Here is a 12455-nt window from a genome sequence, read left to right on the forward strand (position 1 = left end):
TGTAAGGATGGTTGGGTCTACAAACAAGGCTCTAAATATGCTTTCCTAGCTGCATACATGATTGTGACTGGCCCCAGAAAGCTAAGTACTGCAAGAAAGCAGAGATCTTACTAGCTTTGCTCTTTAAGAGTGGCATAGAAAATAAATATGCATAGGTACACACACTAAAATTGTGAGCTCAGTGTGCCTGAGGGCAGCTTTACCAAGAGAACAGAGAAGTGGGAAAAGTGATAGTTTTCCTTTGTCTTCTAGTACAGTGTGCTTGGCCTCTGATAAATGCACCCTAATGAAAGTCAAACTCTTACAAAGTTTACCGTCAGATGAGTCATCCCTTCTTCTATGGTGTTGGTACAGGAAGAACCCAAAGGAATTTAATATTATCCTCTCTTGGAAAATGGAAATATAATTCCTTGCTTTCTACAGGACAATTGGTATCTCTCACACTTGGGTGGGCTTGGCCAAGACTCTCTTAAATGTGTAAGATACTTGCACTTAATTTCTAGTGCAGAAATGTAGAGGAGTAAGAAAGGAACAAAAGATAAAGGCGGATATGATGTGGAGAGATTCTTTGTAGTTATTTAGATAAACAAATAAGCACATTAAAATATGAAAAGGGCTAAGAATATTTTCTAGCTTCATGGACTTTTTTTCCCACATTTCTTTGGTTTGTTTAGTGGACTAAAAAAACAACAAAAAGGGGAGGCAGAATTTACTTAAATTTAAAGGCTTCTACTTAATGCATTTTTTTACTGAGTTATTTTCTGTATTAAGATGGTGAATTTCTCAGAAAAACATATAGCAACCTACTCTAGAAATGTGGTAGCCTAGAAATGACTCAAGAATGTATGGCTCTTTCTTCTAGCAATTGCTAGTATGGAATCAATATGTGGGGGACTATTGTGTTCATTGCTGTATTCCAAGTGCCAAAACCAGAACTGACATCTAGCAGGGGCCGAAATTCTGTCATTAGAAACGCTTTTGATTACTTCTGATTCCCAGTGATCTTTTCCTTCTCCCAACTAATGTAGTCGGGTTCTAAATTGCATTGTCTACCATTAAATTTTCATACCACCTTTGATTACCTTCTAGCTGTCATGTGTGTACTTCTGCTCTCTTTAAGTGCAAAATGACCTTCCCAAGATGATATTTTTCATTTTACAGAGCATATAAAGAAGTGGTGTGACATGATTTCTGAGTTTGGACTTTCCAGCTATGGTCTCTACACTACTGATTAGTAGTTGTGGAACCTTGGGCAAATAACTACCCTGGTATTGTTTTATTGTCAGTAAAATAGAAGTAATAATGACATTTATCTCATGGTCACATTATGATGATTAAATGAGATAATTTATGTAAGGGATTCATAATGCTTCACACATAATCTTCACACATAACAATCAATACATATAATGCTTCACACATTACAATCAGTACATTCAAACTTGTTTTTTTAACTAACAAATATTCTCATATGAGTTGTCTTTTTAAAAACTGAAAGCACTTAGTGGCTTCAAAATGGAATTTTCTTTGGGAATGCTGGAGGTGAGCATGCAGACTGAAAGGGTGGAAATAAAGTATTGTTTAACTAGCATTGGCTCTTAAAGCACAATATAGAGGGATATATAGTCTGCAGAATTTTTGAAAGCAAGGATAATGCATTTTCAATTACAAAGCCCAAGCATCTTGCCACAGTGTTTGACACATATAAGACACTTAATAGTTGCAGAATTGATTAGTAAATGAGTGGGTAGTGACGTAAAAATTGAGGCACCTTGCTTCTGCTTCCAGAGAGAGCTCTTCTGCCAGCGTTGTTTCCCCACCCAAGCACAGACGGTGGGTCGCTGTCCACGGTTCTGAACTCTCTCCAGGATGGAATCTGCTCACCTTTGTCAGACTACTTTTTTTCTCCGGCTCTCCAAAAAAAAACAAAAAAAACAAAAAACAAAAAAAAAGGAAAGAAAGAAAAAACAATAATAATTACTAATAGTTCTTCATTCTTCATGCAGTCTACTTTCAAGGCACAGAGACAAACGCCCCCATATGTTTCCCAAATGGGCTAATTCTCACTGTCCGGAATTCTTTTAATGTTCTGAAGTTTCATTCTTTTCCCTGCTGAGCCTGGAAGCTCTCTACATAGGAATGCTGGATTTATTTCATCTGGGCCTAGATTTTTAATGTGTTGACCACCTAGAGTCCTTGGCCTTTGTTTCACAGAACAGATCTCACGGCCACATCTCCTTCTTTAAGGGTAGACAGGTCTGCCGGCGGTTCCTTTTTCGAATCCCTAGAGTCGGTGGGACTGCGTAGCTCTGGCTCCCGCAGCCGCCCAGCCCAGACAGCTCAGAAAGCTGCTGATCTGCTGTGCGCTCTCTCTTGTTCCTCCGTCTTCTCCCCGCCACTCAGCAAAAAGACCCAGCAGACTCCTGGGCAGTTGGAGTCCCTTCAAGAATCCTGGGAGCACTGTAATGTAACTCCTTTAGCCCCCACTCCGCACCCTCGGATGCCGCACAGTCTGGGGGCTGGGATCAACACAGGAAGATTCACTAGATTGACTCTGTGCGGATGAACGGCACCCTTTCCTTCCCCTCCTCCATCTCCACTTATCTACCCTTTGTGCAGTTCTTCGACCGAGGTTTATACGGAAATAGCTTCTAAACATCAAAAATTAAAAGTGGATAAAAAATCCCCGCGGGGTATGTGTGTGTTTATGTTTGTTATGTGTGTGTTCATCCGCGTTTGTGCAAAATCTCCTAACGTCACTAGTTCCCAATCGGGACAAGCGCGCCGAGAAATCCTGGATCTTCCCAGGGATTCCCTCTACCCTCCCTCCTCTTCGTCAGTAACCCCAAAGAGGTAGGTTTGAGCTTTCGCAAACCACCACTGCAGCGATGGAAGCGAACAAATCTGTTAAGATTTTGTCTTTCCCCTTTCCTTCCCAGCCCTCCTAGGCAAACAGTCCTGCGCACAGGGTTTTCTTCAATTCTCCCGCATCCACACTGCAACCGGGTCCAAGTCTTTCCTAGGCTATAGACAGCCCGCCTCCCCAAGAGACCTTCTGCGGACCGGCTGCCCCTGGCCTCGGCCTGGGTGGGCGGGTGGTGCTCGCGCCGCCCCTACCTTTCCCTGGGGCCCTGGAGCGCCGCGCGCTGGGTGTGCGTGTGTGCGCGCGCGCGGGTTTGGTGGGGAAATCTCCTTCAGTGGAAGCTGCTGAGTGTCGTTGGCGGAAAGTATCCTGGAGCCCAGCAAAAGCCTCCAAAGCACTAGAGCTTCCCTAAAGAAAAGCAGAATAAAAGAAAGACAAGAAGGGAACTCCGTTCCTCTAAAGCTCGGGTTTCCAATAGTCCCGAATCCTCCTGGAGTTGGGCGAAGGCGCAGTTGGCAGCTGCTGCTGCTGGCACCCGGACTTGGAAAGGCGGTGTTCCCCCCTTTAGGGAGGAGGGAGGCAGGGACTTGCAGGCAAGAGTTGCACCTGGTCTAGGAACCTGCAGAGAAAAGAACTCTGGGGTAAGTAGTGTTCTGGCACTGGAGCGGAAAGGGGGAAGGGGTGGGGGGCATGAGAGGGACGAAATGGAGAGGGCAGGCAATGAATTATGCAAAAAAAAAAAAAAAAATCTCCAATATTTCGCAGCGGAGGGAGAGCACAGCACAGCACTCCCAGGATGAGTCCTGCCTGGGTCTCCCGCGCCGAACCCGCAGCACGAAGTTCTTTTTAACAAGAGAAACTCGAAAATCCTGGAGGGTAACAGGGGCAGCCAGGGCGGTGCGGAGTGCGGAGGCGGCTGCCAGGGACTGGGGCCGAGGCGGCGGCCAAGGTGGCCTGAAGCTGTAACACCCAGCCTCCTCCTCCTCCTCATGGCCGAGCTCAGCCGCACCTCCCCGCCCGGGCCTCCTGCCTCCGCCCCCGGATGCCGGGCTGCGGAGCTGACGCTGGGACTCCCGGCGGCGGCGGGGACGCTCACCTGGCCGAGCCTCCTTCTCCTCCTCCTCCTCCCGCCCCCACCTGCCCTCCTCCTCTTTGAGTTGGGAAGCGTCGGGATCCGTAGGCGAGGAAATAACGACCCCTGCAGTTGCATTGCGGAAAATCTCGGCAGCGGCGCTAGTTGCGGGCGATGGAAGCCAGGCAACTGGGGGTTCTGGGGAGTCCAGGAAAATAGCAAAGAAGCAGGAAGCGCGCGCGCGACCTGGAGAGTCCGTGGGCCCCCACCGCGCCCCAGTCCCCGGGGCCCAGCCCTTCCCCTTGGCGCCCTGGACGCACGGCCGGAACCCGGCTGAGAGGCGGCAGGCTGCGCGCGGACTTGTGGAGTAGGGAGGGTCGGCGGAGGCTGCCGGCGGCTGGCGGTTTCGGGCAATAATCCCTGCCTCTCTTTCTCTGTGTGTCTGCTGTGTCTGCTCCTTCCCCGCCCCCCGGAAGCAGGAGAAGAACGGCCCCGGAGCGCAGCAGCCACCCTCCGACCATGCCCCGGTGAGGGGGGCGGACTTCGAGGGCAACTTGCCGCGGACTGCCTGGGCTTAGCCAGCGAGCTACGCGCTCCCGGGAGCCCGGAATTGCACGGCGCGGCCCGGCGGGGGGCTATCGTCTATGTCTTCTTGGGGTGCCAGGCGAATCGGGGTCTCGTTTTTGCTGGAAGAGCCCAGTGTTGGTGGCTTCAGGTGGCTGCCGCTGCCGCCGCCGCCGCCGCGGCTAGTGCGGTTTCCGCTGCTGGTGCGAAGAGAAGAGACACGCGAGCGGGGAGACCTCCGAGGCAGCGAGGCATCGGACATGTGTCAGCACATCTGGGGCGCACATCCGTCGAGCCCGAGGGGAGATTTGCCGGAACAATTCAAACTGCGATATTGATCTTGGGGGTGACTGTCCCTGGCCGGCTGTCGGGTGGGAGTGCGAGTGTGCACTCGCTCGGAAGTGTGTGCGCGTGTGTATGTGTGTGTGCCGTGTCGGGCTCCCCCCTGCCCCCCTGTTTTCCCGTCGAGTGATGCACTTGGAATGAGAATCAGAGGATGGAAATAGTCTGGGAGGTGCTTTTTCTTCTTCAAGCCAATTTCATCGTCTGCATATCAGGTACGGGACGCGCCGAAGTCATTGGCTGATTTGGGTTATGTTGTGATGTTTGGGGTGTATGGGGTTTTATTGTATGTAGCCGCGGGGCGGAGAGGGGGGTGGCGAGACCCTTTCAGTTCTGCGGGTTTGCCGCCCTCAGAATCAAAATCCTTCTCAGCCCAAGGGTGTCTGAATGTGTGTGGGGGGGGATGTGGGGGGATGTGGGGGGACGGGGAGCGTGGTTAGGATCTGTGTGCAGTCCTGGAAGGGTGAAGGAAAAAGTGGTGGGGGATGAGAAAGAAGAGGCAGATGGGTGTTGATTTTCAACTGCTTTCCTGGCTGAGAACTCTGGCGCCGAAATCCGAGCCTTGGCAACCACCACCCCCATCCCCTGGCTTTCAAAGTTCCCAAACTGGGTGGTTCCTGGCTGGCAAAATGGACGCGGGGCCCTGCCCGGGTATCTAAATACTTTCAAGAGACTGCGGGAGGATGCAGGACTGGAGAGTACCAGCAGGGATCAGATATGTCCTCCATGCCTTCCCCAAACACATCAGGACTGATTGCGATGCTTTGAAACCTGCTGGCACACCCTCCTCTACCCCTCAATTTTCTTTTTAAAGCGCTACAGTGTCACAAATACATCATGGTGTTTTTTAATTCCCAGTAGCAAGGATGTTCTGGCTCAGACCTCTCAGTCTACTTGGGCCTGTCTGTGCTTTTAAGAGCAAACGGGATTTCAGGGTGTTGAGGTGAAGGAGGTAGGGCTTGTGGACACCTGTGCCTGAGTGTGTTAGGACGGTTTCTGGTTTTTGAGCAGTGTCTTTGTTGGTGCAGGGAATTGGGGATGGGAGGAAGCTGGGAGGGAAAGGGGAAAGCCCCTGGACCAGCAGTATTCCCCAGTTCAGTGGCTCCTCCCATTGAAGGCACCCACCCCATTTCCCTTCACACCTGCCACTTGAGCACCCGAGGAAAAGCCCATTTGTAGTGCTCCCTTCTGCCTGCATTCCTTCTGCAGAACTGGGGACTCGGCCAACTTCCCATGAAGTCATCAGAAGAGGAGAGCAGGATATTGCCCCTTTGAGCAGCCACATTTAAGCAGCATTGGGGTGGAGAGACATGTTTCCTGCCTCTTCCTTCAACCCTGTCAATCCCCTCCCCTTAAGCCAGACCTGATTCTTGATAGAAAACAACCCTAGTTCTGCCCTTACCCTGGACTCGGTTCCAAATCCCAGTCTTACTTCCAATTTTCTCATAGGGAAGGAATGGGACTCTGTTATCCGAAACCATTCTGTGTGGGACTTGGCTATCCTATTAAGAAATCTGTCTCTGTGATACATCAGTGAGATGTGTTGTGTACCTGGCAGACAAGAAAATGTGCCCTGGGGTCACCCCAACTCCTCTAGTGGGACTTCTATTATTCCGTTCTGCATCTAGGAGTAAAAATTCTCAAGTGACTTGTAAAGGTTTGTATCAGTCGTATGTCCAGATATGAACTGGGTGGCATCTCACAAGGCCATATTTTACATCTTTTTCTTCTACATGTCTATTTCAAACTCTCTCTCTTGTTCCAGAATATTTGACTAGTTATAAAATAGCCCTTCCTTACTTCTCCCCAGTATCATTAATAATTTTCAAATCAGACAAGCCATCTGAGTACCTTTAAGATTTATAAAAGGTTAACATATAAGGCTCTGGATTTCCTCCAGCATCCTCTTTGTCCCCAGCCCTTACCCTGAGTTTGGTCAGGCAATCACCGAGGGGAACAGGCTGAGAAAGGGTCTGATCTTAGCCTCCAAAAAAAGCATTAGTGGGATACCTGTCACAGCTATATTTGATTTGGTGTATCAGCAACTAAATTATTCAAATGGAAGCATTAGGAGGGGGGTTATTTCCAACCCAGGAGGAGTGCTATGGAGTACATGGCCTTTCACATGTATTTACTAAATAATCATTATTGCTATGTAATGAGAGGATAAAAGTGTAGGCAAAATCGCTAGCTATTAGCTAAACACAGAAAACTAGGTTAGCGTTCCAAATGCCTAGTTAGGATCTGCATTAATTTGCACTTTATGAAGACATTTAGGCAGGGATGCAACATCATATACTCTTTATTTTACACATCCATAAACAACTTTAAAAGGCAATTTCTTCTCCATGGTCAGTGTGGCCTCATCCTCCTGTAAGCAGAGCCACTCATTTAATAATGCCCATGTATGTGAGAATTATTATTAGTAATATGATTATGACTCACAATTGCTACAGTTTGGGAGACTCAGGCTCCATTCTTTTTCCATCTGGCAGCCTTAGGATGTATAGGAAATGCAATGCACTAAGGTTGAATAATTGTGGCTTTGAGAGAGTTTAGTGGATCTTTCTTTTCTGTCTCCATGATTTGCAGTTTTAATTTACTCATGACTGAGCTCTACTGAAAGGAACATAACCCTGTGATCATAGAATCTACTAAATCTTAAATTTAAAAAATTAAAAACAAAGCACCTCTTTAGCATCTTGGAATGAATTTTCCTGACCACTAAATGGGTGCTAATCCTTACAGAGTTACCAGACATTGATACTTGAAGCATTGATAGAGTTGTCTCCATTACTGAGAAACACCAGGCTGGAAAAGGCTAGTAGAAGTCTGCAGTCTAAACACTTTACAGAAGGAAAATGTTGGTAGTAGCTTTGTCGTATGGAATATATATTGACTGAATTTCATTTGGTGGCATTTGCTTTCAGGAACACACTGGTGCTTTGTAGTTTAGTGTTTTGTTAACCAAAGGTTCCAACACTTCCTCTAACCCACCCCCAAATTTCTCCATGGGCCTATTTGGATATATTGCTTAAAGTACAGACACCTGGGCTTGGCATGTCTGATGGTTCTGCACTAATAATTTGGTTTTGATGAAACTATTGGAAAATGGGACTGTTAGGCCAGGCTTAGCTAGATGCTGGGTCAGTAGCATGTATGTCTTTTATTTGCAAGATCACATCAGCTTTGGCTACTTAATGCAACACAGCTAGGCTAAAGGGCATGATTTGGGAGTTCTTCTGGCTTTCCATTAAACTCAGATCTCACTTTGCTGAAAATGTAAGGCATCCAGGGTGTATGAAGAGATCAGAGAGTTAAAGAGAGAGGACCAGAATGATTTTTCTGTGTACTGCAAGAGCACCATTCCCTTCCTACCAACGCAGCTCAGATCAGCAAGAATGTATGCTTAGCAGCATGAGGAGAGAATTTCCTGGTCAGACAAGAGCTGCCTAATTTAGTTTATACAATGCATCCTACTTCCTTCTTATGTAACTTTACTTCTTTGTCAGTTTATTCATAATAATAACATCAATAACCATTTGAATTATGTGGCATTTTCACACATTTTACATCTATTGCACATATTTAATTCATGTATTCTTAGAATTTGTGGGACAATCTTATAGATATAGCAACCAAAGCGCACAGAGCTTCAGCCTAGAGGTTTCACATCCAGGTCTACCTGAGTCAAAATTCAGTATATCATTTATGTTCTGGTTCAAGAATCCTTTCAAACATTTTTATTTAATGCTTTTTTATATTGATGTCTCTGAAAGAATAAATTGGGTTAAATGAACGTAAGTCTTAGAGAATTTGGTAGTAAAACTTTAAGATGATTACAGTTTAGAGCTAGAATTAAGGTAGCATTTGAGTTGTACATTACCCTGTCAATCAAACAGATGAGGCTATTACCCAAATTCCTCTAGCATCTTAGGATCAGCAATCTCTACAAGCAAGGAATATTTCCTACATTGTTTTCCTAATCTTAACATTAAAATGGCATAACTTCAGTTTTCTTATGTGTAGAAAAGAGATAATAGTACACATACCACATGTTTGTTCTGTCAACTAAATGAGATATTGTATCTAATGATTTTCACACAGCGCAGTTTCTGTCACATAGTAAGCATGCAATAATGTCACTATTTCCTACAAATCTGACATTGTATAGGCTTGGTTCATGGTGGAGTAGAGCTTTTACCTTTTTCCATATCAACTTGTTTAAAAGCAAAAAGAAAACCATGATCAGCAAGCACATCTATAACACTGAGCACAAATCTTATTTTCCAGGAAGCCTTGGCTAAACAATTTTGAAAAGTCTCTTAATTTTCCTTCCCATACAAATGAGACTGGTAGCATTAAGCTTTGGTGCAGAGTCATGAGCGTAACCCCCTTTATCCCTGTGAGTCCAATATGGAGTTGAGGCTTGGAAAGTTTACTAAACTACCTGGAAACCGTGTAGTACTTATTACCCAGGGGATTCACAGAATTTTTCTTTCCATTGCATATTATAATGCAGTATAGACCCAACTTTAAAGTGCCTCAAAAATGGCAAACTACATATGCTTTCAATATGGCTCAAAATAGAATGTCCCCCAATAAAAAGTCCCACCCTTACAATGACTACTTATCTGACGATCTCCTTAGCAATGTGGCTTCTTTAAATCCAGTTTCCCATGTGATGTCATATAGCCCAGTTACTGACAGACAACCACCATCATAGATAAAACTCTCCAGATAGTGAGTCAAGAAAGTCTTTTGGAGTTATATAAAATCTCAAGGGCAAAAATAAATGTCAATGTGGACTGCCAGTCCCTTGGCTGGGGAGAGGGGTTTGATTACTAGTCCAAGTCAGTAACTAACATCTCAATTTATCACCTTAATTAAGCATTATATACTTGGGCCTAAGGGTTAGGTCAAAAAGAGATCCAAGTATCATAAATGTGTAAGATACCAAGTCATTATAGAAAGAGCATGGAAATCAGAAGACTTTTCCTTCAATACAACTCCACCTTCATTACCTTTATAACTTTGGGCAGTTTTCTTGACCTCTCAGAATCTCAGTCCTCATCCATAAAATAAAAATTATATTTGCTTTGCCTATTTCAAAGCATTGCTGAGGGAAACTTCAGAGAGTTATTCTTGAATAAACATGTTTTGCATTATGCAAGTGTAAAGCATCTGTTTTACACTATATATGCTTTACACTATATATGATCCATACTTAAGATACAGTTATAGAAGCAAAGTTGAGATACATACACACAGTTTAGAATGATATAATATAGTATGAGTAATGTTTATTTGTTAAGATAATATTATAAACGCAAAGTTGTAATGCTAAAATGCATTGTGATATAAAGGAATAAGAATAATATCTAATTGTTTAATAATTGGCATAAATTGTATAGAAGGGAGAAGTCTAGACATGAAAGAAAAGGAGTATATTAGATTGATTTTGGAGATTTTGATGAAAGAGACAGAGGGGACCTCACCATCAAAAAGGAGGAATAGAAACAAGAGGATGTACACTAAAGAATGTCCCAGCTGAAACAAAAGATTCACTTTGGGAGATACTGGAAAGTTGGGATGAGTCCACGTAGGGAGCTATTGAATTGAGAGAATATGAAGTATCCTAATATGGTTATTCGCTTTGTGACTTTTGTTTTTTTATTATGGATCTTTGCATCAATTCAATGGATTCTTGGTTAAAATTCGTTTGAAATTCTAACATTTCTTTGGATTTTAAATTTCTGTTACATGTCTACAACTAGCACTGTACTTTACAGAGTTTGTAGCCTGTTTGAGCTTGTAGACAGTTGAGTTGGAGTTCTTGTGTAGGGGGTGAACTGGAGGGGACTGGAGGTAGGGTCTCAGCTTGCTCATCTGTAAAACAGATACTTACCTCTCAAGGTTGTTGTTCCTACAAGGTAATTATAAGGATAACAAAACACCATTTGTGAAATGGCTAATGTGGTATCTGGAATACAGTAGCCATTAGCCAATGTATACACATCATATGAGAGCAAGCCTGGGTTTTAGAGCCCAGATAGGCAGACATGTGAATTCTAACTTTGGGATTCACTCTTTGAATCTGTGTGGTCTTGGATAAGTAATTTAAGTTCTGTGTGCCTTAAGTCCTCATCTGTAAAATGTGAGGTATAGAAAATGTACAAAAGAATCTGCCATACTGCCTGACACGTATTAATCATTCAGTAAATTGAAGTTGCTCCCATAAAATCATCATCATCATCATTGACATCAATAATAATACTTGCTGACACTTTGGATCAGTTTTTCTAAATGCCAATTAATTATTTAATCATTTATTCTATGTTCAACAAAAATGTATCGACAGCAAACTGTATGCCAGGCACTGGAATCACAGAAATGAACAATACTTGGTCCTTAGTATTTAACAAGAGAGTACATGCTGTAGAATAGAAGTGTGTATAAAGTATAATAGAAGTATAAAGGAAGAGCAATTAACTCTGTTGTGGGTAGATACAAGTGGGGAAGGGAAAAGATTTATAGAAAACATATGAGCTAGACCTAGAAGAATACACGAGATTTCAACAGAACATGGAGAAAGAAGACATATCATGTGGCAAGAATAGTATGTTCATAGACAAGAAGGCATTTAAAAAACAAAATATCAAAGTATGGTGGATTGGGGATAAGGAGTAGATGGGTTGGAATAAATGACTGGATACAGGGGTTACAAAAATAACCTTAGGCCAGTGTGAAGGAGATTGTAAGCCACAATAAGAAGCTTAGACCTTACCTTTTACTTATGAGGAGCTAGCTAATGGGGAGCTAAGGAAAATAACATAATCGGATTTGTGTGCAACTTAATATTTTTACTTTGATTGTAATAAGATATTACTTAGAAACTCAACTCCTTGTCTTCTTTTCCTGTCAACATTTATTTTTGATCACAAAACCCATTTTAAAAATCCTGGCCTGATAGATCAATTAGGCCATTATGGGACATTCTAAGTGATAGACTTTTTTAAAAATTCATTTTTTATAAATCTCCTGTGGCCCTCATTTATCCTGATCTTTGAGATTTGGTATTTTCAGGTTAAGCAAATACAAATGTCTTCAATTTTGTACTTGAAGAATAATAACAATGTCTTTAGCATTAGATGAAGACTAAGAGAAATGAATCATCTGTACATGCATTGGTGTCATGAAGATTAATTGTGGGCTAAGCAATAGATACACTATTTGACATAAAACAGATGCTTGAAGCACTACAAAGCATTGTGTAGCAGTTTTATCTTATTACATTCTGTTCAACTCTTATTTCCAATAGAGTACATATTCACTTAACAGAATATACCCCTGGTTAACTAAATGATATATACATTTTACCCACTCTATGGTTCAGTTAGTATAGAATGAGTGTAGAGACCTAAATTGAAATGGTTTTCTTTGTCCACTTAATCATTCAACATTTATTGAGGGCACACTATACATCAGGTATTCAGAATCCAACCAGAATAAGTAAGACAGTGACCTTTTCCTCCAAAAATTCTTCATCTAGTAAGAGACTGATTTTTTAAATATTGGTAGTCACAGCAGAATGTGATAGGCATTGTAATAAAA

At 43.4% G+C, this 12455-nt stretch overlaps 1 protein-coding gene across 3 annotated transcripts in view; it reads left to right on the forward strand.

Moving 5' to 3' along the window:
• The first annotated feature begins 2761 nt into the window (after window positions 1–2761).
• CA10 (carbonic anhydrase 10) overlaps window positions 2762–12455 on the forward strand; it is a 550279-nt gene continuing 540585 nt past the window's right edge. Inside the window, exons 1-2 of one of the 3 annotated variants that reach the window (XM_023204534.2) lie at window positions 2762–2853; window positions 4415–5056. In XM_023204534.2, coding sequence (XP_023060302.1) covers window positions 4996–5056 — 61 coding nt within the window. In that variant the 5' untranslated portion in view covers window positions 2762–2853; window positions 4415–4995. Of the gene's footprint in view, window positions 2854–2975; window positions 3505–4414; window positions 5057–12455 lie in introns of those variants that run through there. The other 2 variants (XM_023204532.2, XM_023204535.2) reach the window with 2 other exon arrangements.

Source organism: Piliocolobus tephrosceles, chromosome 16 (assembly GCF_002776525.5).
Source record: "Piliocolobus tephrosceles isolate RC106 chromosome 16, ASM277652v3, whole genome shotgun sequence".
Taxonomy (NCBI): Eukaryota; Metazoa; Chordata; class Mammalia; order Primates; family Cercopithecidae; genus Piliocolobus; species Piliocolobus tephrosceles.